At 42.3% G+C, this 25468-nt stretch overlaps 1 protein-coding gene across 2 annotated transcripts in view; it reads left to right on the top strand.

Annotated features, from left to right (window-relative positions):
* The first annotated feature begins 3036 nt into the window (after positions 1–3036).
* Positions 3037–25468, top strand: part of RFTN1 (raftlin, lipid raft linker 1) — a 355139-nt gene continuing 332707 nt past the window's right edge. The window contains exons 1-2 of one of the 2 annotated variants that reach the window (XM_029589243.1): positions 3037–3575; positions 23068–23223. In XM_029589243.1, coding sequence (XP_029445103.1) covers positions 23079–23223 — 145 coding nt within the window. In that variant the 5' untranslated portion in view covers positions 3037–3575; positions 23068–23078. Of the gene's footprint in view, positions 3576–23067; positions 23224–25468 lie in introns of those variants that run through there. The other variant, XM_029589244.1, reaches the window with a different exon arrangement.

Below are 25468 nucleotides of genomic sequence, written 5' to 3'. Positions count from 1 at the left end.
GTGTTAACTGAGGTAAGCTGCACAGAGTGGCAGTTACTATAAAAAAAACAAAACTTGTTGGGTAGACTGCATGGACTACTTGGACCTTTTCCTGATTACATGTTACTATGTTACTATGTCTCTTCTTGAAATTTTGGTTTCTCTTCCGCTCCATCTTGTCCTCTGCTGGCGCACTGTGTCTAGGGTCCACGAGGCAAGTGCATGGGAATGCCTAGTCAGTTTTCTCCTGGCCACAGCAAAGGATGTCAACTGGATCAGCAGGAAAAAATACTGGGGGATAGCCGCTCGAGTGCAGGGTCCTATTCAAGACACTGGTGTGCTTGTATCTGCAGGCAGAATAATGTTGCATGGTGTCCACCGAATCCAAGAAGGAATTCACAGTCCGGTGGGCAGTGAATAGTGTGTTCTGTTTGGCCCCCCTTCCTCACAAGTTTATTTCTGAATAGGATTTTTTGCTGGGGCAGTTGCAGGCCTAACAGGTCTGTACAGGCCAGGGGCAGTGAGACATTCCTGCCCCAGTTCCATGAGTCCTGGGGTCACACCTTGCAGATGTGGGAGCAACGCCAAACCCCTTCTTTGTCAAGATTAAGGCTCCTCGGCCCCTTCCCACTTTTTTTATTTTTTATTCTAGTTCGCTCTTTCTCGACTCCCTTGGTTGAAACTTTATGGATATTCCCACTTCCATCCCAACCACCATCCTCATTCACTGTTCAATGTGTGCATGAGGACTGCTGAGACCATGTGGATTATTTTGATTCTCAGTTGGTGGACTAGGTTTCTTAGAATGGTGTTCCACGGGATATGGAAGCCACTGTCACCTTATCTTGTCTGCCAGAGCAAGAGCCACCTTTGGTGGTCCTTGCCACGTAGTCTGTTCTGAAATAGTTGTGAAGGTCCACAGAGGTCTCCAAAACTGTGATAGGCACAAAGACATAGTGTGATTGCACAAAGACAAAGGTAAGAGAGCACTACAATCATGTACTGGGTATGGCATAACCTTTGCCTCTTCCACCAGTGCCCCACTGGATTATCCCACTAATATAATTTTTTGTACCATTTTGTAGGCCATTTAATTTGTAATTTAACAGTACGTAACACATTACTTAAATTTATTATTGGAATGTACAATAGCGAAAACCAGCATCACATTGACCGTATTAACTATATTGCATTTTGTGATGCTGGAGTAACCTTTATTATGAAAAAGTGGATTGCCAAAAAATTAGGTTGATGTGAAAGCTGGGGTCAGAGGGCATGGGGCAAAACTGCTAATGAGTTTTTCATGGAATTTGGGATGGTCGACTGCTAAAATTCTCTCAAGGGAAAAGCCTACAAATAATTGAAAATTCTAGCAACAAGCAGAAAAAATATTACCCCCGCTCATTTTAAAGCCATTTTGCATACTAACAGTGGGCATATTAACTATTAATTATGGGGCGGATTTTAAAAGGGTTACGGGTGTAATATATGCGCGTAACCCTTTAAAACCCCTCTTGCGCATGCCAAGCCTATTTTGCATAGGCTCAGCGACGCGCTCAAGCCCCGGGATACGCATATGCCCCGGGGCTTCAAAAAAATGGGCGAGGCGTGGGTGTGGCCAGAGGCCTCGCTACTGCTGCTGGCCCCGGGGATCGCGTGCCAGCACTCAGCCGGCGCATGCAACCTACGCCTGTACGGAGGCAGGCGTAAATAATAAAACAATGGTAGGGGGAGGGGATTTAGATAGGGCTGGGGGGTGGGTTAGATAGGAGAAGGTGGGGGGGGGGTGGAAGGAAAGTTCCCTCCGAGGCCGCTCAGATTTCGGAGCGTCCTCGGAGGGAACGGGGAAAGCCATCGGGGCTCCCCTAGGGCTCGGCGTGCACAAGTGTGCACCCCCTTGCACACGCCGACCCTGGATTTTATAACATGTGCACGGCTGTGCATGCATGTTATAAAATTGGGCGTAGATTTGTGCGCGCCGGGTTGAGCGCACAAATCTACGCCCGCGCGTAGGTTACAAAATCTGGTCCTATATGTTTAATTCTGTTTTGAATGCTGATTAAAATGGTATATTACATGTTTTTTTATTAGCTTTCTGGTTCCTGATGCAATGGGGTAGGCAAAGGTTTTGTAACACCCACTACATTGGCTGAATCTGTTTAAGTGGAATTTCCCTCACTTGAAGTTCTGTGCATACTTTCACACTGCCTGTGCTTTTGGCCACATTAAAGAGAGCTTTCTGGAAATGTAAAGAAATGAAGGCATGTAGTTGACACTCGCTAATGTACCTCCATGCAACACTACTAAAGAATACATGTGTACTTTTAGAGGGCACTTCTCAAACCTCTTTACCCTGGTAAAATGGTCTGGCAGAAAATTGCCTTCTTCAAAAGTATCCAAAAGTGTGCATGGAGTTGGCAACATTGACAAGGACCGTTCTTTTGGACATGTTTAGAGGGGGGAGAAGCATAGTCCAAGTACTTGACATTTTCAAACGTATATACACCATTTCCCCACGCATGGCTGCCTGCATTAAGAAAAAAAAAACAAAACAAAAAAACAGGTGCAAAGAACATGGAGGTTTTTTTTTTTCAGACCACATATTTAATACAAACTTTTAAAGGGAAAATAAATCCCTATGGTTTCTCTTTTGAAAATTCTGGGAAAATAAAGCACCTAATTTTTAATTTAGGTGTCCAACTGAACATTTACCACTAAAATTCCGTGTTGAGACAGAGCTTTGAGATCTCGTTTGCCATGTGAAAGCCCTATGTCGAAAAGGCTACAAGAGTCAAAAGTGGGTAAAGCTGACTTAAAAAAAAAAAAAAGAAAAGAATGAAAAAAGTTTACTTTTTAGTCCATGAGTAGGGGTAGAGAAAAAACCCCCGAGAGAAAACATGTTTTTGTCTCATCTAAAACGAGTGTCTTTACAGAGGAAGGGGTTAATACGGATTTCACTGATCCTCACTGGTGATGGAGGAAGAAGAAGCGTTTGAAAAGCAAACCCTCGCGTCTCCTGGCTGATTTTGCAGGCGCTTAGCGGGCTGGTCCTGTAACATCCTGTGATGTTTGGGAGGGGGCGCCAGAAGTTGTACAGAGTGGAGCCGGCGGCGGCGGCGGCAGCAGCAGCAGCAGCGCAGGCACAGGCTTCGCTGCAACAAGGCGAGCGGCTGCGCTCCTTCTCCGGGCTCGCCGCTGCCTTTCCACTCCCGGACCGGGTTCCGGGGAGGGGAGGGGTCCGTGAAAGGGTCCTCTGACTCCCTTTCTGCCAGGCGGCTGCGAAAGCAGAACTCGGAAATGTCAGAGGATGTGGTTTCCCTGAACATGCAGCGAGCTGAGCCGCCGGAGCAGCAGATTTTATCCGTGACTTCAGAACAAGGAGGAAGTGCAGCGGCGTCTAAGGCGAAATAGTTTGGGGTTGGGGTTTTTTTTTTTTTTGCTCGCCGGTTTCTCCGTTGTTTGTTTTTTTGTTCCCCGGCTGGAAAGCCGAAGTTCTGGCAGCAGGCGCTTCCTCCTCCCCTGCCATGATCCCGCAGGGGCGCCCTTCGGCCGGATCTTCCTTGCCGTAGGAGAGGAGCCGCGGTGCGGAACCTCAGGTAAGCCCGCAGGCGCTCCCCCGCTGCTGCTGCCCCGCCGGCCCCGTAGGTGTTTCCGGAGGGCTGGGAAGCTGGAGGTGGAGGAGGTGCCCCCCTCGCCAATTGGAAACTGGGTCCAAACTTTTTTTTTCCTGCAGCAGAGCAGCCCGGAGGGAGCAGCAGCACATTTCAGACGGGGTTTGCTGAATTAGCCTTGACTTGGGAAACCAGACCGGAGTCTTCCAGGGTTAGGGTAGGATAGATTCATAATAATCCGTTTCTGTCAAAAGGGTATGATTTAAGACGGTTTGCTGTGCCAACAATATTTGTCCGCAAACTTTTTTTTTTTAATTTTCTTTGTGGCCTTCATTCTTTATATACGTTCTTTCTTTATATTCTGCCCTTTTTTTCTACTGTTTCCGTCTTCACTTGCAGCAACAATATTGTTCAATTATCTTATAATTCAAGATATGTTCAGTGAATTGGATTGCTGAATTGTCAGGGAACTGTAAACCCGCCTATGCTTGTAGCAGGATTTTCCCTTGTCAGTGCGGTCATTTTATTTGATTGATTTATATTCCACCTTTAGCCACTTCAAAGCAGATTACGTTCAGGTAGGGTAGGTATCTCCCTATCCTCAGAGGGCTTGCAATCTAAGGGTCTCATTTACTAAGGGGCCGATGCAATAAACGTGCTTAAAAAGCGGGCACTGAACAGTCAGCGTCCGCTTTCTTAACGCGCCCCATGCAATATTTAAATTAGGGGGTCGCGTTAGCAAGGAGGCGCTAGGCTTGCTTGTGCGCCCCTAGCGCAGCCTTGTTAACAAGAGCCCAATCGGTTTTCCTAACTCGGCTGTCTGTAGGAAAACCGATGCCGGGGGTTCAGGAAACGGACGCTTGTTAGTTGAGCGTCTGTTTCCTGCACCCTACTGTCAAGGTTTTTTTTTTTTTTTTTTTTAAACTTGTTTCACTAAGGATTTCCTCCTACTTCATATCGTAACAATATTAAGTAGGAAGAACAGAAAAGCAGTTTTTTTCTGCTGTTCTGTACTTGTTTAAGTGCGCTCAGCCTTTAACGCCTGCTCCAGGCAGGTGTTAATAGCTGATCACTAACGGGCCGATACAGTACGTTTTCGACACGCTAGCTTTACCCCTTATACAGTAAGGGGTAATAGTGTGTCGAAAATGCGCAGCGCGCGTCCAACCCCCCCCCCCCCCCCGAAACTAATAGTGCCCACAACATGCAAATGCAAACTGCTTTTCTGTACACCCTCCGACTTAATATCATAGCGATATTAAGTCGGAGGCCACAAAATTAAAAAAAATTTTTTTTTAAATCGTCCGGTGGCCCACGGGTTGGAAGACGGACGCTCAATTATGCCGGTGTCCGTTTTCCGAACCCGTAGCTGTCAGCGGGTCCGAGAACCGATGCCGGCAAAATTGAGCATTGGCTGTCAAACCTGCTGACAGCCGCCACTCCTGTCAAAAAGGAGGCGCTAGGGACGCACTGGTGTCCCTAGCGCCTCTTTTTACCATGGGCCCTCATTTGCATGTGGGCCGATACTAAATAGCGCGCACAGGAGAGTGGCCTGTGCGCGCGTCGGGAGAGCGGGCACTTGCCCGCTCTCCCGCACTTTTTTCTGTATCGGCCTGTAAATGTGCTTCCCAGATGCACTTTTTTTTTTTTGTATCGGAGTGAATGCCTAATAGCCTCATTCACGTGCATTTGCATGCGATGAGCGCTATTAGATTCAGTCCGTGTTGGATGCGCATTGAATAGGCGCTAATCCCATATTGCATTAGGGGATTGATTAGCGCCTATTCAACCCGCGACTCACTGCGGGTTATACAGTGCGCTCGGCTGAGCGCACTGTAATGCATCAGCCCCTGAGCATTTTTCCCATAGACACAGAATGGGAGAAAAGCTTTAGTAAATGAGGCCCCAAGTGTATCTATCTATCTATCTATCTATCTAACTATCTATCTATTTATTTATTTTGAAGGTGGGAGTTTTTTTTGTGCCCTTCAAAGTTCAGGGCAGGGTACATAATCTAAAAACACTAATCACAGCAAAAATAATATAAAGACAATAGTAAGCATTTTTCCTATAGACAGAGAATGGGAGAAAAGTCATAGTTTGTACCAGAGGCAACAGAAGGTAAAGTAACTTGCCTAAGGCAACAAGGAGTGACAGTAGGATTTGAACCCTGGCTTTCCTGGTTCGCAGCTGCTGCTCTAACCAGAAGGTGGGTGCTCCTCAGTTGATAGCACCCATTTTTAGGTGGAAGGTGAGGACTCCTGGTTGGATTTGATTGTGGCCAGTGCAAAAGAAAATAACAATCCTCTGGGAAAATTGGAAAAGTTAAGTTTTGTCTAAAGTTGGCACAAGATGGTTAAGAATGGGAAATGGAAGAGCTAGAAATAGATCAAATAAAGTTTTTTTTGTGTAAACAGTGTCACTTTCCACAGTAAAAGACAAACAGGAATTCATCCATTAACCAATCCTTTTGAAAGCCCCTTCAGAGGGTCTGCCCCAAGTCCTTTAAGCTCAGTTCCCAGCTTCAAAAGTCTGTCTATTAGGGATGTGCATTTGTTTTAAACTAATTATACAATTTCAACGAAATTGTCTAATTCGTCATGGTTCGGGAGAACCGATATACTAAAGGAATTTTTCCGATAATTCGGAAAAATTTATATTTCGTCTTAATGCACACTAACATGTAGTTAGTGCGTACTAAGTCCCATTAGTGTGCACTAGGTAAGTTACAGGCTTAGGGCGCACTAACTAACAAAAATGTTACCAATAAGTTACAAAAGGTATTGTTCTGCATTCCCATTGGCTGTCTCCTTATTGTCTCTTTAGAAGGAAACAGCCAATGGGAATGCAGAATCATACCACTAGCTAACCAAATGCCCCCAATTTATACTTTTTAACTTAATGGTAACATTTTTTGTTAGTGAGCACTAACTTTAGTCCCCTGATGGTCTCATACCGGTTTCCAGATCATGGCATTTTATGTTTACACATTACATCCTTGTGTTACAGTTGGAGGTTTTGCACACTTGAACTGTCTCCACCTAGATCCATTTTATGGTTACTGGGCATCATAGTGGACAATACTTTGAAATTCTCTGTTCAGTGTGCGGGGGCAGTCAAATAAGCAAACAATGTCAGGAATTATTAGGAAGAGAATGTAGAATAAAAAATAATACCTCTGTATGGCTTCATGGTGAGACTGCACCTGAAGTACTGTGTGCAATTTTGGTTGCTACATCTCAAAAGATAGTTGCACTAGGAAAGATACAGAGAAGGGTGACCAAAATGATAAAGGGGATGAAACGGCTCCCTTATGAGGAAGGGCTAAAATGGTTAGGGCTGTTCGGCTTAGAGAAGGCTGAGGCAGAATATGAAAGGTCTATAAAATCATGAGTGGAATAGAACAGGTAAATGTGAATGTTGTTTACTCTTTCAAATACAAAAACTAGAGGACACTCCATGAAATTAGTAAGTAGCACATTTTAAAATAAGTCAGAGAGAAATTTTTCACTCTGTGCGCACAATTGAGCTCTGGAATTCATTGCCAGAAGATGTGGCAAAGGTTTAAAAAGGGTTTTGACAAGTTTCTGGAGGAGAAGTCCATAAACTTATTAATCAAATTTGGGGAAAGCCATTGCTTATTCCTGGGCATTAGCAGCATGGGATCTATCTACTGTATGTTATCCTGCCAGGTACTTGTGACTTGGATTGGCCACTGTTGGAAACAGGATACTGGACTTGATAGACCCTTGGTCTGACCCAGTAAGGCAATTCTTATGTACTTATGTACTTGGGCAGACACCAGTATAATACCTCTCGTTTCTTGTTCGGTACTCTATCATTGACTTTATTCATGACACTCTTTGGGGCCCTAGATCCAAAGGGATCTACTCAAACTCCCAAGACTCAATTCTCATGGCCTCCAGCCTATGTCAACGTTGGTACTGCCAGCTCAGTTCCTAGTAGCGCATATCGCATTCTGCGCATTAGTCTGTTTGCAATTACTTGCGACTCTTGATTCTTTATTTCTGTCCAGTTCATCTGAACTATCACTGGCCTCTCTCCTCATCCTTTGGTTTTATAGCCAGTGAGAACTTGCATGCCATAATGTAAAAAATAGTGAAGAACATGAGAAGTGCAGTAGGAACTGTATTTGAATTGGATCTGTACACAATTTCCGTTTTTTTCTGCGCACAGTTTCCGTTTTTCTGTGCACAATTTGGAGCAGGCCCCAGCGTGCCACGAGCGAAGCTGGAGGTGCAAGTCACAGTATGTCACGAGCGGAGCAGGCCCCGGTGAGAGTGAGTCTGTGTGTAGAAGTGTATGTGTGTGTGTGCGCCAGAGAGAGGGAGTCTTTGTGAGGAGATTGGGAAGAATGTGTATATGTGTGAGAGATTGGGAGCTGGAGTGCATGAAAAAGCGAGTATGTATAAGTGAGGGAGTGAGGGTGCTTGTTTGTGAGAGAAGGAGCTTGTGTGAAGGAATATATGTGTGTGTGTGAGAGAGAGAGAGAGGGACAGAGGGAGTCTATGTGAGGGGTAGTACTGAGAGAGGGGTCAAACTCTGGGAGAGGAGATAGAGTGGAAGGGGAGAGGGAGGGTGGAGTTGGGGGCCTGAGAAGGCAAAGTGAAAGAAGACTGGCCAAGGGAGCAGAGAGAAAGGGTTGAAGGGACATTCTTACAATGCACTTCTATGGAAATTCTGCTCAAAATATTGAAAACTCTGCATCTTTAAGTAATATACATTGTGGTGTTTTGACCAGTATAAAGTATGCAGAATTTTTAAATGACATTGGTGTAAGCATGCCATGGCTTTTTGTGTGTGGGCTAGGAAGAGGAGCTGCTTCTGCTGTGGTGGACCCAGGTGGGGGAGGGAGCTGCTTACTCTGCTGCAGAACAACCACTGTGGTGTTTCATGTCCTAGGAAGAGCTACCACCCTCAGGCTTAGCCCAGGAGGAGTTCCTACTACTGCTGGGGCCTTACCAAGGAAAGAGGTCACAGCTGTTGCCTGCTGGAGGAAAAGAGGTTGGGAGGGCAAAGAGGCCAGAGAGAATTAGGAAAAGGGGGGGGGGGGGGGGGAAAGAGAGAATAAAGGTAAAACTATAAAAAAAAATTAAATTAGCAAATCAAAATGAGAAAATAGAGGAGCAAATTTAAGAAAAATACAAGAATAGAGAAAAATAGGGCAAATGAGAAAAAAGCAACAAAAAAAAGTTGGACAGTGTGGGATGGAATTTTTCTCAGTTCTTAAAATTTTGGCTGGCATCTTAAGTTGTTTTGTTTTTTGTTTTTTTTTTTAATTTCTATCTCTTACTGGAGTAGTGTGGAATGTGTGTGTCTGGTGTGCTGTGGTCTGTCTGCGTATTTCTCTCTCTCTGCATCTGAGTGTGATGTGTCTGTCTTCTGTCTGGGGGTGGTGTGTCTGTGTTTTTCTGTCTGTGTGGTATGTCTGTATCTCTGTGCCTATCTGGATGTTTAGTTTGTCGCCCTTTATGGGATATCTTTGTCTCTCTGTATTTGTCTGTTCGAGGGTCTCTGTGTCTGTCTGAGTATCTGTTTCACTCTGTTGGTCCGGGTGTGGGTGGGTTCTCTGTGTCTGTCTGGTTATGAGGTATCTGTTTCTCTGTGAATGTGGGTCTGGATACAGGGTCTCTTCCTCTCTGTGCCTGAGTATACAGGACATTCAGAAAGTATTTAGACCATTTCACTTTTTCCACATTTTGTTACGATACAGCCCTATTCTAAAATGGAAAATATGCATTTTTTTTCCTTCCTCAGTCTCACACACAATACCCCCTAATGACAAAGCAAAAACAGGTTTGTAGAAATTTTTGCATATTAATTAAAATTAAACCACTGAAATATCACATTTATATAAGTATTCAGACCCTTTACATAGTACCTTGAGGCACCTTTTGCAGTGATTATAGGCTCAAGTCTTCTTGGGTATGATGCTACAATCTTGACATACCTAGATTTGGGGTTTTATTTCCTTTTTCCCGACAGATCCTTTCAAGCTCTGTCCAGGTTGGTTGGGGAGCATTGATGCATTCCTATTTTCAGGTCTCTCCAGAGATGTCCAATTAGGTTCAAGTCGGGCTGGGCCACTCAAGGACATTCATAGACTTGTCCCGAAGCCCCTCCTGCATTGTCTTGGTTGTGTATGTAGTAGTGTCGTCCTGTTGGAAGGTGAATCTTCACCCCAGTGTGAGGTCCAGAGCATTCTGAGGCAGGTTCTTATCAAGGATCATTTCTGTAATTTGTTCTGTTCATATTTCCCTCAATCCTGACTAGTTTCCCAGTTCCTGCAGCTGAAAAACATCCCCACAGCATGATGCTGCCACCACCATGCTGAACCATAGGGATGGTATTTGCTAGGTGATGAGCAGTGCCTGGTTTCCTCCGTACATGATGCTTGGCATTCAGGCCAAAGAGTTCAATCTTAGTTTCATCAAACCAGAGAGTCTTGTTTTTCATGCTCTGAGAGGCCTTTAAGTACCTTTTGGCAAACTCCAAGTAGGCTGAATGTGCCTTTTACTGAGGTGTGGCTTCCATCTGGCCACTCTACCATAAAGGTTTGATTGGTGGATGCTGCAGATATAGTTGTCCTTCTAGAAGGTTCTCCCATCTCCATAGTGGAACTCTGGACCTCTGTCAGAGTGACCATCAGGTTCTTGGTCACCTTCCTGACCAAGGTCCTTCTCCCCCGATTGCTCAGTTTGGGCGGCCGATCAGCTCTAGGAAGAGTCCTGGTGTTTCCAAACTCTTTCCATTTAAGGATGATGGATGCCACTGTGTTCTTCGGGACCTTCAACACTGCAGCAATTTTTTTGTGCCCTTCTCCAGATCTGTGCCTCAACATAATCTTGTCCTGGAGGTCTACAGACAATTCCTTCAACTTCATGGGTCTAATTTTGCCCTGACATACACTGTCAATTGTGGGACCTTACAGTATATAGACAGGTGTGTGCCTTTCGAAATCCATGTCCAATCATTTGAATTTACCACAGGTGGACTCCTATCAAGTTGGAGAAACATCTCAAGGATGATCAATGGCAACAGGATGCTTCTGAGCTCAACTTTGAATGTCAACATAATGCTTATGTAAATGTGATATTTCAGGGTTTTAAAAAAATTAATTTGCACAGATTTCTACAAACCTGATTCCACTTTGTCAATATGAGGTAGTGTGTGTAGATTGAGGAGGGAAAAATGCATATTCATTTTAGAATAAGGCTGTAAAGTAAAAAAATGTGGAAAAAGTGAAGAGGTATGAAGACTTTCTGAATGCACTGTATGTGTGAGCTTACTCCTTTTAGAAACTTGAAGATAAACAAAATGGGGGTTTTGAGCCACTAGTTGGCAGTGTGGGTGCCTGGTGAGTACTCTTCACACACGTGTGTCTGTGTGTGTGTGTGTGTGTGTGTGTGTGTGTATGTATGTATGTATATATATATATATATATATATATATATATATATATATATATATATATATATATATAAAATAACAAATGAAATAAATGAGAGTCAGTTTTTATTTTCCAAAATATCACATAAATAATAGACCAAACAATTACCCTACACACATCACATTCATTCCCACTCATACATTAAAACATCCCATCATCACAAGAAATAAAACATTGGCCTTATACATCATAGTATCAAAAATAACATACAAAAGACACAAACTTGTGCAAAATTCAACATATAAATTGACATTACAGCAATTAATGTAATTTACAATAATACTATCTATGCAGTGATAATGGAACATTCATCCTATTCTTTCACATTTATTATCATATGGACACTATATCTGCACGCTTATTTGAAAAATCAACCGTGAACACTTGTGCTTTCCAAACATGACATATGAACTCATAATATTCCATTATACCTGTAATCCTTATGAATGAATATATACCTTTAGGCTGATACAGTAAATTGCGCTCCGGCGGAGCACAGTTAGCCCACGTTTGGCCGCGTGTTTTCGACGTGCTATTTTTACCCCTTATTCAGTAAGGGGTAATAGTGCGTCGAAAACGAGCAGCCAACCCTCCTGAAACCAATAGCGCCCGCAACATGCAAATGCATGTTGATGGGCCTATTAGTCATTCCCGCGCGATACAGAAAGCAAAATGTGCAGCGAAGCCGCACGTTTCACTTTCAGAAATTAACGCCTGCCCAAAGGCAGGCGTTAATTTTGGCCAGCACCGGGAAAGTGTACAGAAAAGCAGAAAAAACTGCTTTTCTGTACACCCTTTGATTTAATATCAGAGCAATATTAAGTCGAAGGCCACAAAAATAAAAAAAAAAAAAAAAAATCTGCCCGCGACCCGCGGTTTGGAAGACTGATGCTCAATTTAGCCGGTGTCCATTTTTCGAACCAGTGGCTGTCAGCGGGTTTGAGAACCAACGCTGGTAAAACTGAGCATTGGCTGTCAAACCCGCTGACAGCTGCCGCTTCTGTCAAAAAGAAGGCGCTAGGGACGCGCTAGTGTCCCTAGCGCCTCCTTTTACCGCTGGCCCTCATTTGCATGTGGACATTGGCCTGTGCGCGCGTCGGCAGAGCGGGCGCTCGCCGGCTCTCCTGCGCTTCTTTCTGTATCAGCCCGCTTATTTGTTATTAAGAACATAACATAAAATAACCCAATTTCTTCACACATTATGATATGACTGAATTAATGTATGAACATACTCTATAGTGTCTATAATATGAGACTAATACTTATCAATGGTCATGATATCACTGCAGGCTTTAAACCTGAACATATGCCCTGCAATAATTAATAATGACAGATCCTAAATGACTAATACTCCAAAATGTCTCCTTCCATGTGCTAGGGACAAAGCCCCCCCCCCATGTTCCATTTGCAATTACTGCTGACAAGAAACTGTCTTCTACAGATGATTAGAAGACTGAATTGCTTTTTCATATCATTTCCAAGCTTAAATGCTCAAAACTTCATTGTTCTTCACCAGTGATAAAATAGTCATGACTTTTTCATATCATTTCCGTCATTTCTATAGATGAATACCCCATCAATTCCATACATGTGTACCCTACAAGGGGCCCTCATTTCGCCATCACGGGTTCATCGGGGGGAATAGCGATTCTGATGGCCACCGCATCGCCAATTCTTTTAACGACCCTGGTAAATGCTCACAAGAGAATAACTGCTCCGTCCCCAATTATTCTAAAATATAACGGCAAAAAATTGCCCAACTTCAAACCTTTATAGCCTTCTGTATCTAAAAGGGCTAACTGACCTCCTCTCCAACAACTTCCCTTTTCTAAAGGCAGCGTCACAATCTCATCATCTCCACCGACTTCCCTTTTCTAAAGGCTGCCACGGTTAGTCCTTTTAGATACAGAGGCTATAAAGGTTTGAAGTTGGACAATTTTTTGCGAAATTTTTAGAATAATTGGGGACGGAGCAGTTATTCTCTTGTGAGCATTTACCAGGGTTGTTAAAATAATTGGCGAAGCGGTGGCCATCAGAATCGCTATTCCCCCTGATGAAGCTGTGATGGTGAAACGAGGGCTTCTTGTAGGGTATACATGTATGGAATTGATAGGGTATTCATCTATGGAAATGATATGAAAAAGTGATGACTATTTTATCACTGGTGAAGAACAGTGAAGTTTTGAGCATTTAAGCTTGGAAATGATATGAAAAAGCAATTCAATCTTCTAATCATTTAATCATCTGTAGAAAAAGTCACTTGTCAGCAGTAATTGCGAATGGAACTTGGGGGCTTGTCCCTAGCACATGGAAGGAGACATTTTGGAGTATTAGTCATTTAGGATCTGTCATTATTAATTATTGTGGGGTATATGTTCAGGTTTAAAGCCTGCAGTGATATCATGACCATTGATAAGTATTAGTCTCATATTATAGACCCTATAGAGTATATTCATACACTTGAGTCATATGATATTGTGTGAAGAAATTGGATTATTTTATGATATGTTCTTAATAACAAGGTATATACTCATTCATAAGGATTACAGGTATAGTGGAATATTATGAGTTCATATGTCATGTTTGGAAAGCACCAGTGTTCACGGTTGATTTTTCAAATAAGCGTGCAGGATTAGTGTCCATATGATAATAAATGTGAAAGAATAGGATGAATGTTCCATTATCACTACATAGATAGTATTATTGTTAATGACATATTAATTGCTATAATGTCATAATTTATATGTTGAATTTTGTACAAGTTTGTGTCTTTTGTATGTTATTTTTGATACTATGATGTATAAGGCCAGTGTTTTATTTCTTGTGGTGATGGGATGTTTTTAATGTATGAGTGGGAATGAATATGATGTGTGTAGGGTAATTGTTTGGTCTAATATTTATGTGATATTTTGGAAAATAAAAACTGACTCTCATTTATTTCATTTGTTATTGATGTGGTGTTTGAGAGTCTCTTGTAATTCCACTCATATTTAGTTACCTTATATATAAAATAACCCATCCTGGGGGGCCCCAAACAATTGCATGAATGGAAGGTGGGGGATGCTGTGGCTCATAGTTTGCTCATCCCTAACGTAGGTGGTGGGGTCGCACGCCTTCCTCAGGATTAATCAGACTTGACTGAGTAGGAGGCACTAATCATTTCACACAAGTTTGTATGCCTGATCTACTAAAATTCAGGTAACCAGATCATCTTTGCAAGGGGCAAAAGAAGCAACTTTTCCGTGACTTCAGACGGATGTTCCTGAAGCCAGCACCGCTCTCCTCACTCTCTTGTACTGCTGTTCCTTCAGCCAACGTGGCACTCCTTCCTCTCTGTTGTGCTTCTACTCACCAGCTGGTGGTGTTTTTTTCTTCTCCCTTGTTCCGCAGCTTCTCTGACTGGAGCCGCTTTATTACTGCTCGTCCGTGTCACTGCCCTTGCAGCCAATGTTGCTTCTCTCTCCCCCTCCCCTATGCTGAGCTACCTGAGTTTTAAGATGAGCCAATCTCGAGTCACTCAGACAGGTGGTCTCAATTACCTGAAAAAATAACTGATTTCTGCTACTGTAAGTGGTGCAAGGCAACCAGGAGTCTCTGGTTTACATACAACCCCCACCTTACTGCTGACCCAATTACATACTTGACTGGGGAATTACCTATAGCTAAGCATTTCCTCAAAGTAAAATTGAAACCAAGAGTAACTTTATTCCAAATCATTTTAAAAGTTCTGTTTTTCTCCTCTCAGTTCCTCGATTTTCTGTCTAGTACAATGATCCACTTCATTCTGAAAACTTTTCTGATATTTACTTGCTCTGGTAAGATAGAAAATTCTGTAATAATCCTCTGCCATATGTCGGGGACCACTGGGGAAATGCAGAAAAATGTCATTAAAACTGGGGGAGAATAGCAGGTGTTTAATCAGGCCCATTTATTTTTTTGTTAGTGTGGATAGCTCTTTGCCTTCCTAATTGTCTATTTCACTTTAGGAGAGACAGGAAGCTTGGAGCCTGGCAAAATACTCACACAATATTACACACAATATTATGAAGAAAGATATCTGAAGCAAAAACCTCTGAGAAAAGTCAGAAACCAGAAGGAAACTAGTAGTCTGTGAATGTCTCTCAAATATTGGACTGCGCTTTCTTAATGTACAGTGTTGTGATGTTGATATCCCTTTCATCCCCGCACATTCCTATCTGGGAGCATGCTCACAAAATTCTAAAAGGGAGGCATGTTATTTAGGGAGAGGGCCTTGTGCTGATCACCGCTCATATACCGGGAGCAACAGCGTCAGTGGGAAGTCAGCACTGAGGGATGTGCTAGGGTCAGTGGGCATTCGGTGTCTCAGAGAGTGACAGTCAGTGGGAAGTCGGTATTGAAAGATGTGCTGGGGTCAGTGTGCAATCTGTGGTTGTTTTTTTTTTTTTTAGGGAGTGACAACTTTAATAATTAGAAAAAAAGAAGGGTCTATGGAAAGTCAGTATTTCTAGGAGCGCCAACACCCATAGGAGTTTGCGTCTGTTATAGTACCACGGCCAATGTGAGGGGTGTAAGTTGTTTTCTTGTTGCTGTATGTCCTTTGCATATTACTAATGTACACTTGGAATATTAATATTCTCCTGTTATCATATTGTCATATTGCTAAGATGTTCCTAGTTGTGTTACTGACTAACATCTTACTAGGTGGTTTTAGAATGCTGTCAGGAGACGTTCCAAGTGACAAGTCACCCGGGTGCTTAAAATTTGGCACCTGGCACAGGACCAGGAAGAGATGCTACAGATAGGGCCCAGGCCTGAAGAGAAATATAACTCTCACTGTCAGTGGACTCTGAAGAGAGACCTGGGTGCTGTTGCTGCTGGCAGGTTCCAGAGCGATCTGTGGCTGCCAACTCTGGGCCCGGGGGAAGACACCAGGACTGTCAGCACTGGAGAGATCCAGGGAGAGAAACCAAGGCAGCAGCCACCACAAGGGCCTGAAGAGAAACATAGATTATGAGACTACATATGTACCAAACTGCCCAGTTATTCCTATCAACACTATAAGAATATATTCCAGGTAACAGCCGCAGAAACTTGACTGTATAAGGATACCATTACTTATCCAAGTCAGTTTTTGTTTGCTTCCTCATAGTAACAGAGTAATGATGGCAGAAAAAGACCAAATGGTCCATCTAGTCTGCCCAGCAAGCATAGCCAAATGGTTTAAATCCTACCTCACCCACTTTGCGCTCAGGCCCACCAATCGGCGTTTCCCGGTGCGTAGAAGAGGACGCCCGATGCAGGGCCGTCGCAGAAGTAATCTTGGGCAGCCCGAGAAGAGGTCGTCCGATGCAGGGCCATTGCGTAGCTCATCCCTCGTGGCCTGTGGAGGAGGTCTGTCATAGCAAGGAGGACCAGGAGAGAGGAAGAGCCCTGATATAGTGTATGGGAGTGAGAAGCCTGTGTGTCTGTATTGTTGTATGAAATGTAGAGGATTTCGGTCTTGTTTTGGTTGAGGGAGAGGGATAGTTGTGCGAGTAGTTGCGATATTTTTTCTTGCAGTGTGTCCCAGGTCTTCAGTGTATTTTCAAGGGTTTTGTTTAGGGGGAGAAGGATTTGTAGGTCGTCCGCATAGACATAATACAAGAGGCCTGTTTCTGATAGGAATTTGCAGAGGGGGAGCAGGTATATGTTGAAAAGGGTGGATGAGAGGGAAGAACCTTGTGGGACGCAATGGGGGAGGGGTATTTGGGAGGATTCTGATGTGTTTATTTTTATTTTGAAGGCTCTGTCTGTGAGGTAGGATTTAAGCCATTTGAGTGTGGTGTCACAGAGTCCGATTTTCTTTCAGTCTGATTAGCAGTGTTTCGTGGTTAATTGTGTCGAAGGTGGCAGACATGTCGAGGCATATCAGGAGGTAGGATTGGCCACTGTCGAGTTCACGTAGGATTGTGTCGGTCAGGGTGAGCAGTAGGGTTTCCATGCTGTATAGTTTTCTGAATCCGTGTTGTGCTGGTAGTAGGATGTTGTGGTTTTCTAGGTGGTCAGAGAGTTGTTTGTTGACAATTTTTTCAAGAACTTTGGCTAAGAAGGGGAGGTTGGAGATGGGTCTGTAGTTTGACCTAATTAAACCTGAAACATGTTTCTCTAAATTCAATGAACAATCCAATTGAATCCCCAAAGATCTTACTTCTTCCTCTGGAAAAATCTCTACCCCCATAAACTTTAAAGGAGTATCACATCTGTTATTCCCCAAATAAAGAATCTCAGTCTTCTTAATATTCAAAACCAATTTTCTCTCTTTTAAACCCAATCTCCAAATTTTCCAACACAAAGCTAATCTCAAATAAGTTTCCTCCCGATTAGTTCCCAAAGGCACAATGATCTGAATATTAGTGTGTATACTTCCATAATCAGTTAAAACATTCCTCTTGAAGAAGGTTTCCCTTTATCTTTAAAAGCAAAGATGAATGTTCACAGAAGGGATTTAGAAAGTTCTTTCAAAGTCTCTGCATTTGTTCCCTTATTGCTTCTTCTAGTCTCTCAGGATCACTGTTGGGGCAATTTTTAACATGACGCACGTCAATACAAAGTCCACAGGCTCAGCACCAGTTCTGAAAAGCAAATATGACCCTACATGCCCTTCAAAAACTGCTCAAGTAGAAAGTACCAGATTTGCACCTACTTTTTCTTGTGGGTACTTTCTCCTTCAAAATAACATTGTATAGATTTGGAAGTACCATCTATGTGCATTGTTTACTTTCTTCTAACACCCGTCTCACCACCCTCCAAGCCTGCCTATTTTTTGTCTGAATAAAAGTACTGGTGATGGTCAGTCCTGAATGTGATTCCACCCAGGAGAGTAGGTGGGCAATGTAAATGACTTCTGAAATGTTTGTCTAAAGAGAAAAAGAGCAGGGTCTTTCTCCTGGAAATTGAGTTGGAGATATCAGCACCAAAAGCCAGCCTCCTGTCAAAAAGGTTGAAGTGAGCAGGGAATTCTAAGAATATTGTAGTGCAGTCATGATGGCTAAAAGCAAATGTTCAGTCATATGACAATGCTTAATGTAAGGTAAGTTTCTCACTGAAATAAATATTCTATTTATTAAACACCCCCCCCCCTCACCTAGAGGGTCAACTTCCCAGCTGTGGAGAGCACTGGATTTTCTCAGCTGGGTTTGGGGTATAAAGTCTCTGGGTCTCATGGAATGGGGGCATGCTCTCCTGTAAGGCCAACCTGGTCCGAGGTTACCTCAGACAATTAACTCAGTTCGTATAGTGGTTGGTACTTCAAAACAGAAAAGTTTACTTTGAAGAAAAAAAACAGTTCGGCAAGTACAGAAATCAAAGTCCATAGCAAAAGTACAGAATTTCACCAAGCCTTCAAATTACGTACATCTTCATAATTCAGATCTCATATGCTGTAAGTCATTCCCAAGGTTAGCCCTCTGTTCCTTTTTTTCCCCCAGGTCCTCCGCATTCCCAGTATAAATTAGTCTCTTAATCTTGAATAAAGTACTCTCACTTCAGCAGATGGACCTGAGAAAATCTCTTCACACTTTCCTAGTTCCAGGACCACGTTCCAATAATCCAAAGAAGGGGCTTCTTTTCCTTCCAAGCACTATCCCAGAGCTAGCAAGTCTGGCTGGAACAACTTCAATTGGTTGGTCTCTCTTCCTTCTAGGCCTTCACTCTTCAAACTATGCTGATCTCCCCTAGATCAGCTCTTCATGCCAACAGCAACTCTCCCAGAAACCTTTCAGTATTCCTGCTAAACTCTTCCTCTTGTGCCTTATAGGATGCATATTTTATACTCCCCTACATGTCTCATCTGGGGGAGAAATCACCCTGTCACTTAGGAAATCTCACATACACCTCTTGAACTCATTCTGAAGCTCCTTTGCTAGAAGATTCCCCAAGTTAGCAGATTAAACTTTCTAGTACATACTAGTGGCCAAGCAAGGGTCACGTGTTGTTAATCATGATAGCAGTAAGCAAAGACTTACCACAGAAAACATTTATTTATTTATTTATTTATTTATTTATTTATTTATTTAAACAATATATATATATATATATATATATATATATATATATATATATATATATATATATATATATTCTGCTATTTCTCAACAATCATTTTCCAATGCAGATCACATTTACAACTTAAAGTAATGTATTAAAATACAAAGGAAATAAAAGAAAAGCAAATGTATTAATGCACTGTTTTGTCACTTTAGTCACCTGCCCTTCTCATCATACCACTAGCTTCTCTCAACTGTCAGCATCAGGCTAACTTCCTTTCACAACAGTCTTTTACCCCCTTATGGAATTTCAATAAATCCGTTTTAAGCCCGAGTTGAGTTGGTAAGTTATTCTACAGTACTGATCCAGTAATTGAAAAGTCTTAGATCTAGTACTGTGTAGCTGACAACTCCTTTCAGTATGAGTCTCCTGCCAACGACATTAGATATGACGTAGTAAATACTCCGGGAAGAATAAAGTATATAATTAAAGCATAGACATAAAGAAAAAACTACAAAGTGCATACATCTTCTCCAGATATAGGATATGGATGTGAAACATGGACTTAGAGTATATCTAAGTCATTATAAAGAAAACAAGTTGAAATATGGTATTCCAGAAGACTTCTGAGAATTTGCTGGAAGGATATGATTTCAAACTCACAAGTGCAGAAGACAGTGGAAGGTGGAAAATCCTTGAGGCTCTGTGGTAGCACTGTGCACTGCCATACAGAGTACCTGAGTTAAAATTTGAGGCCTGGTTTCTGCTTGTTGGGCCAACCAGGGCTGGGAATGATACAGAGACAGCATCACAGCCCCTGGGGGTGAAGGAGTCTTGGCCATAACTCAATTGCAACACCCAGAGGCCAGAATTAGGGTCAACATTAGCCAGGTTCTTGAAGGCATTAGTTTGTGCATCCCGGTCCAGGGCTGTTGCAGTGATGGCTTGGCTGAGTTGGATGGGAGATATACAAATGGGAAAAACCCCTGGGTAGTTATAAATGAAAGCTCCTTGTACTGGAGCCTCATAGAGGTTGGTTCCCTTTTTTAAACATCATCTTTTATTCAGCAAGATGCAAAGTGACAATACCATCATACAATGTAATGCCAAAAAACATAACAGGAAGTCCTAGGAACATGAAAATAACACAGTCACTGATCTATCATTGAACATGAGACCAGTAAACTATAAAGAGCAAGAACAAATATTACATAAATAGGGCTGTACTATCTCTGCCCTTATTGGCAAACCTAGATGCCTAACTGTGCTCATTGTCATTTTGGCTTTTTTTTTCCCACCCAAGGAACATCCACCGGTATTGGCTAGCAGCACCAGTCTTCATTTCTTCGGCTCCGCCGGCCTGGTCTCCGGTGGCGGCTAGCAGCACCGGTCTTCATTTCTTTGGCCCCCGCTGGCTGCGAGTAGCACATGACACATCTGCTGGTGCGTGGCGACACACTGGTGTGTTGTGATACACCGCTTGAGAATCGCTGCTAGACTCTAGAGTATACATATTTAGGTGGCTTCAGCTGGTTTTTGATTTATGACAATCATACTAATGTTGAGTTTTACTGAGCTGAGTACAGAGTTTCAATTTTGCCTAACCTTGAAAATCACATGAGAATTAAGACCCTTCCTCTTCTTGATTATCACTTCTGAATGACTGTATCATAAGGAGGGCAATTTTCAAAAGGCTTTTTTTTTTTTTTTTTTTTACGAGTAAACAGCTATTTACCTGTGGGAAAAACCCCTTAATGAAAAATGTTGACCCTCCTTCCAATCTGCTCATAAAAGTACCCATGCTAAACATAGCATGGACTACCTGCCAACAAAAGGGGGAAGGATGGTATGTGGTCAGGTCGGGGGATGGTGGGTATGCACAGGCCATTTGTTTTGAAAGCCCCATGCGTACTTTTCACAGTATATTTGCAGCAAGATTTGGGGCCCTTCCTGCAGCTGGCCTTATTTTCATGGAGAAATCCCAATGTGGGATTTCCCTTTCACAATACGCTTGCAGTGATGGAAGCCCCATGCACACTTTAAAAATTGCATTTTTCTGGGATTAGCTATATTTTACTGCTGCCTTTCCCCCTTTATAGGGATGTATTTGTTCACAAAAATCAGATTTCTTTTTAATGGCTGCTTCTAAACAATTTTAAACCCTGTAAAACAGTATCCACTACTGTGCTCGTTCTTTGTTCCATCACAAAGAGGGGCAGGTTGTTATTCCTTTGCCGTCTGCATATACGCTGAATCACATCATGCATGCTTGTACTGATTTACTATGCCAGAGGTCAGGGTTTCATGTAAGATTCCATTCCTTAAAATATAACTGGGTTTATCACATTGTTTTTACAGTTTTGGCTTTCCTGGACCGTAATAGAAGACATCAGGAAGCCTGTTTTGCTATTACTGGAAAAGAATAACAGAAAAAGGAAAGAGAACTCTTTATCTCTCTAAGGACACTCAGTCGCCGCATTCCTCTCTCCGTGCTGCTTTCCGTCCCCTTAGACTTTTCGGCCTTCCAAGATATGGATCATTGTTACTCACAATGCAAATTATGCTGTTTTTGGGAAAATAAAATCTCATAAAGATTACCACCTATGCCTAACAAAATGCTGCACAGCAGTTGATACATTTAATGTCCCGCAGGAAAAAAAAATTCCAGTTCCAAAAGATTTTGGAGCCTGGAGGCCAAGGTGCAGTGTTTTGCATTTGGCATTTTTTGCCTCACCTAGACTTTTGTGCTGCTTCTGGGATGCCTTATTACAGTGCAGTGCAATGCAACATGACCCAAGTCCAGTGTCTCTGCCACAGCTGGGCTAAGAAATATGCTTATACAGTGCTTGGACATTGCCAGAAAATGGAGACAGAGTAAGAGGTATAGATCATGCCACTAAAAGCAGAACCCATTGATTGAAAAATTCCCTGGTGTAAATGGCGACGTGTCATCCGTGCAGCGTTTAGCACTTTTTTTGCATAATGCACTGACTTGCTTTGCATTAGTTAAAAATATTCAGACAGCTGGTTAGTTTTTGTGCTTTCTTTCTAACATGCTAGAAATTTCTATTGTAAGTAAATTTGCTTCTGGGGAATTAGAAAACTCACAAGTCTTGTGGGCGTTAAATACATCTAGAGCTTTGCTTTCAATAGTTGCAGCCTATGTATGTGTTGGACTCTGTAGAAGATGCTGTGCTTGCCTATTACTGAAAGCTTGGGGATGCTAGTCTCAAAGGATTTTATCTTCAAACTGGTTTCAATCTGTTTGTGTCAATGGAAAAACTCTTCCAGTAACAGAGACCATGAAATAAAAGCTACAGGGTTATTTTTGTCAAGTGGCATGGTTGTGTGTTTATCATTTTCAGACAACTAAAAGACTCATTGCATCAGATTTGCCGAGCATGTGGTTTGATTTTGTCTGCTCTGTTCTGGTACAAACAGTTTTAGTGTATGCTTATAGTTACATGAATTTGCCCCCTTTTAATTTGCTGCTGTCTTGTCATCTGAGCAGCAGGAAACTGGTTAAATCCAGTGCCCTGTGCCAAATGCTCACTGCTGGATTTAAACATATTCATGTCATTTTGTATGTAAATGTAACTCATTGCTCGCCTATGGCAACAGCAGATAAATGCCAGAATTGTTGCTTATTTATTTAAATATGCTGACTGTATAATAAATTGCATTGCATTCTGAGATCAGGCGCTTAATTCCTATTAATACCTGCATTGTTCATGCACAGGAAAAGTGCACAACTCAGGTCCTCTTGGCAGAATAATCGTATAGGCACTGCTTTTGCCCTAGCAGCAACTGATTTCAGTTATGAGTAATAAATATAACTTATTTAGTAATGGGAACTGATTATTAAATTATGCTTTGCACTTCAAAAAGATCGCGGAGGACATTTGCAATCTGTTGTAGGAGCCTCAGGAGCTGTAATACTGTGATGTGTTGAATAGCAGAAAAACTTAATGGTATTCATTGGTGTTTCCTTTTTGACAGTGATTATTGCAATGGGTTGTGGTTTGTACAAACTGGAGAGACCCGCTGACAAACGACCTGGGAATATTTATTCAACGCTGAAGAGGCCTCAGGTAGAAACCAAGACAGATGTCTCCTATGAGTATCACTTTCTTGACTTCACAACTCTTAATGAGGGTAAGTGTGCACAACTTTTTCTGACTGTGAAAAAGAGGCCAGTCAGAACATTATTTTGTTGTTTAACACCAGCAGCATGTTCAGTGTTTTAAAAGGTACACAAAGCTCAGTATAATATATATATAACATATCAGTAATGTTAATTGGTGCAATCAGTTCAACACCTACTGCATACTATTCCTGTTGATTTATGCACCTCAAGGGCACGACTCTGCACTTTTTAGCATTGAATCTTAGCTGTCAAAGATTAGACCACTCCTCAAGCTTTCTTACATCACTTTTCATTGTCTTTTCCTTCAGGGGTGTCCATTCTTTTGCAGATCTTAGTGTCATCTTCAAAAAGGCAAACTATTCCCTCTAATTTCTGCACAATATTGCTGACAAAGATATTGAACAGAACTTGTCCTAGGAATGATCCCTGAGGCACTCCACTTATTTTTCTCTTCTCAGAACATTCCATTTAACATTATCCTCTGTCATCTATTGCTCAGTCAATTTCTAAACCAGACCACTACCTTGGGACCCTGCCTGAAGCTGTCTGCAGGTGGTTCATCTTTATGTAACGGCAGCAAAATTGTGGTTACTTCTGGGAGGAATTATGCACAATAAAATTATGTACAAAAACTTAACAAATTTTATGCAATATTTTAAAAATCTGATAAATTCTGCAAACTTTTGTTCAGATAAAACATATAATCACTGTCTTTGAGTTATAGTAATTTGTTGTCTCTGCAGTATATGTATTTTTTTTTTTTTACAGTACCACCCTATGTCATCTTATGATATTGCTTAGCTTAGTCTCTGCAGGGTATAGAACCACTTTTTCCTGATTTATTATTGTTTGAATGATTTTGAGCTCCCTATTAGATCTATTCTTGTTTTGTTCCCTCTCTCTCTCTGTGTTCTCTTGCCTCTTCCTATTGGTCCCTTGACCGAAAGCAGCCTGGGACTGATTTAGTTCCTGTGGGGTTTTCACTTAGAAAAAGACTCTTGGGAAACTAACAGCTCTTCTGTATCCTCTACAACAGCGGTTCTCAACCTGTGGGTCGCGACCCCGGCGGGGGTCGAACGACCAAAACACCGGGGTCGCCTAAAGCCATCGGAAAATACATATTTCTGATGGCTTTAGCCGCTGAGAAGTCGCGCTACCGTCTGCAGCAGCGCTATTCAGCTGGAACGCACGCCGTTATGGATGCGCGTTCCAAACTGAATGCCTGCGCGCATGCGCAGACATGATTGCATCATCCGTCCGGGGCCTAAGGGGCGGGGGAAGTGGGGGGAACGCTCCACAGTCCATAGCAGCGCATTACATGTGTCCGGCGCTTGCTGACGTCATCAGTGGGCGGTCGCAGCAAGCGCCGGAGGACAGAAGCCTAGGAGGCGGAGAGGCAGGAGGCGGAGAGCCAAGAGAGCCTGCGAGACAGCCTGCTGGTGTAAAAAAGGTTAATAATGTAAAAACAGTACACACACCATACACACAATACTGTGTAAGTGTAAGGTGCTTTGTGTGTAATCATTACACAGTACACAAAGCAGCTTACACTTACACAAAGCACCATACATTTAAAAATGTGAACTAAATCGGTTTTATACTATAAGAGATCACTATAAGATGTAGTTCACACTGTTCCCCAATGTATAATTATGTTTGATTTGTAGCAATGAGAATACATAATGCATATCAGGTATTTACATTCCGAATCATAACTAGAGCAAAATTACAGTTTTGAAGTAGCCACCAAAATTATTTTTTGGTTTGGGGTCACCGCAACATGAGGAACTGTATTGCGGGGTGACGGCATTAGAAAGGTTGAGAACCACTGCTCTACAAGCTCCTAGAAGCATCGCTCTTTCACCCCTATCTGTTTCCCATTTGCTACTATTGACTAGTAGCCACAACTTCAGCTGCAGGTGTCTTTGTCTGATTACAGAGCTTCCAGTGACCGTAAAAGCTGGTCTAGATTACTGTCTGTTTGGTTATTCTTGTCACAGTACATGCTGAACCTTTTCTTCATTCTAATATTTTTTCGCATTGAAGAATTGAGTTTTCTGATATTTGGAAGTTGGGGAAAAAAGATTTAACTGACAGTTTAGCAATGCAAGCAAAAGCAGGCAATTTGTGAGAACAGTACATAATTTATAGTGCAATTCAGAAAAAAGTTATTACTCAAATGCAAGATTTTTTATTTTTTTGTGCAGATTTTTCCCATAATAAAGCCTGACCCCTCCAGATTGTTCTCCCCTC

The sequence above is a fragment of the Rhinatrema bivittatum genome, chromosome 2 (assembly GCF_901001135.1).
Source record: "Rhinatrema bivittatum chromosome 2, aRhiBiv1.1, whole genome shotgun sequence".
Classification (NCBI taxonomy): Eukaryota; Metazoa; Chordata; class Amphibia; order Gymnophiona; family Rhinatrematidae; genus Rhinatrema; species Rhinatrema bivittatum.
Note: the sequence above shows the minus strand (reverse complement) of the source record. Positions and strands in the feature narration are given on the sequence as shown.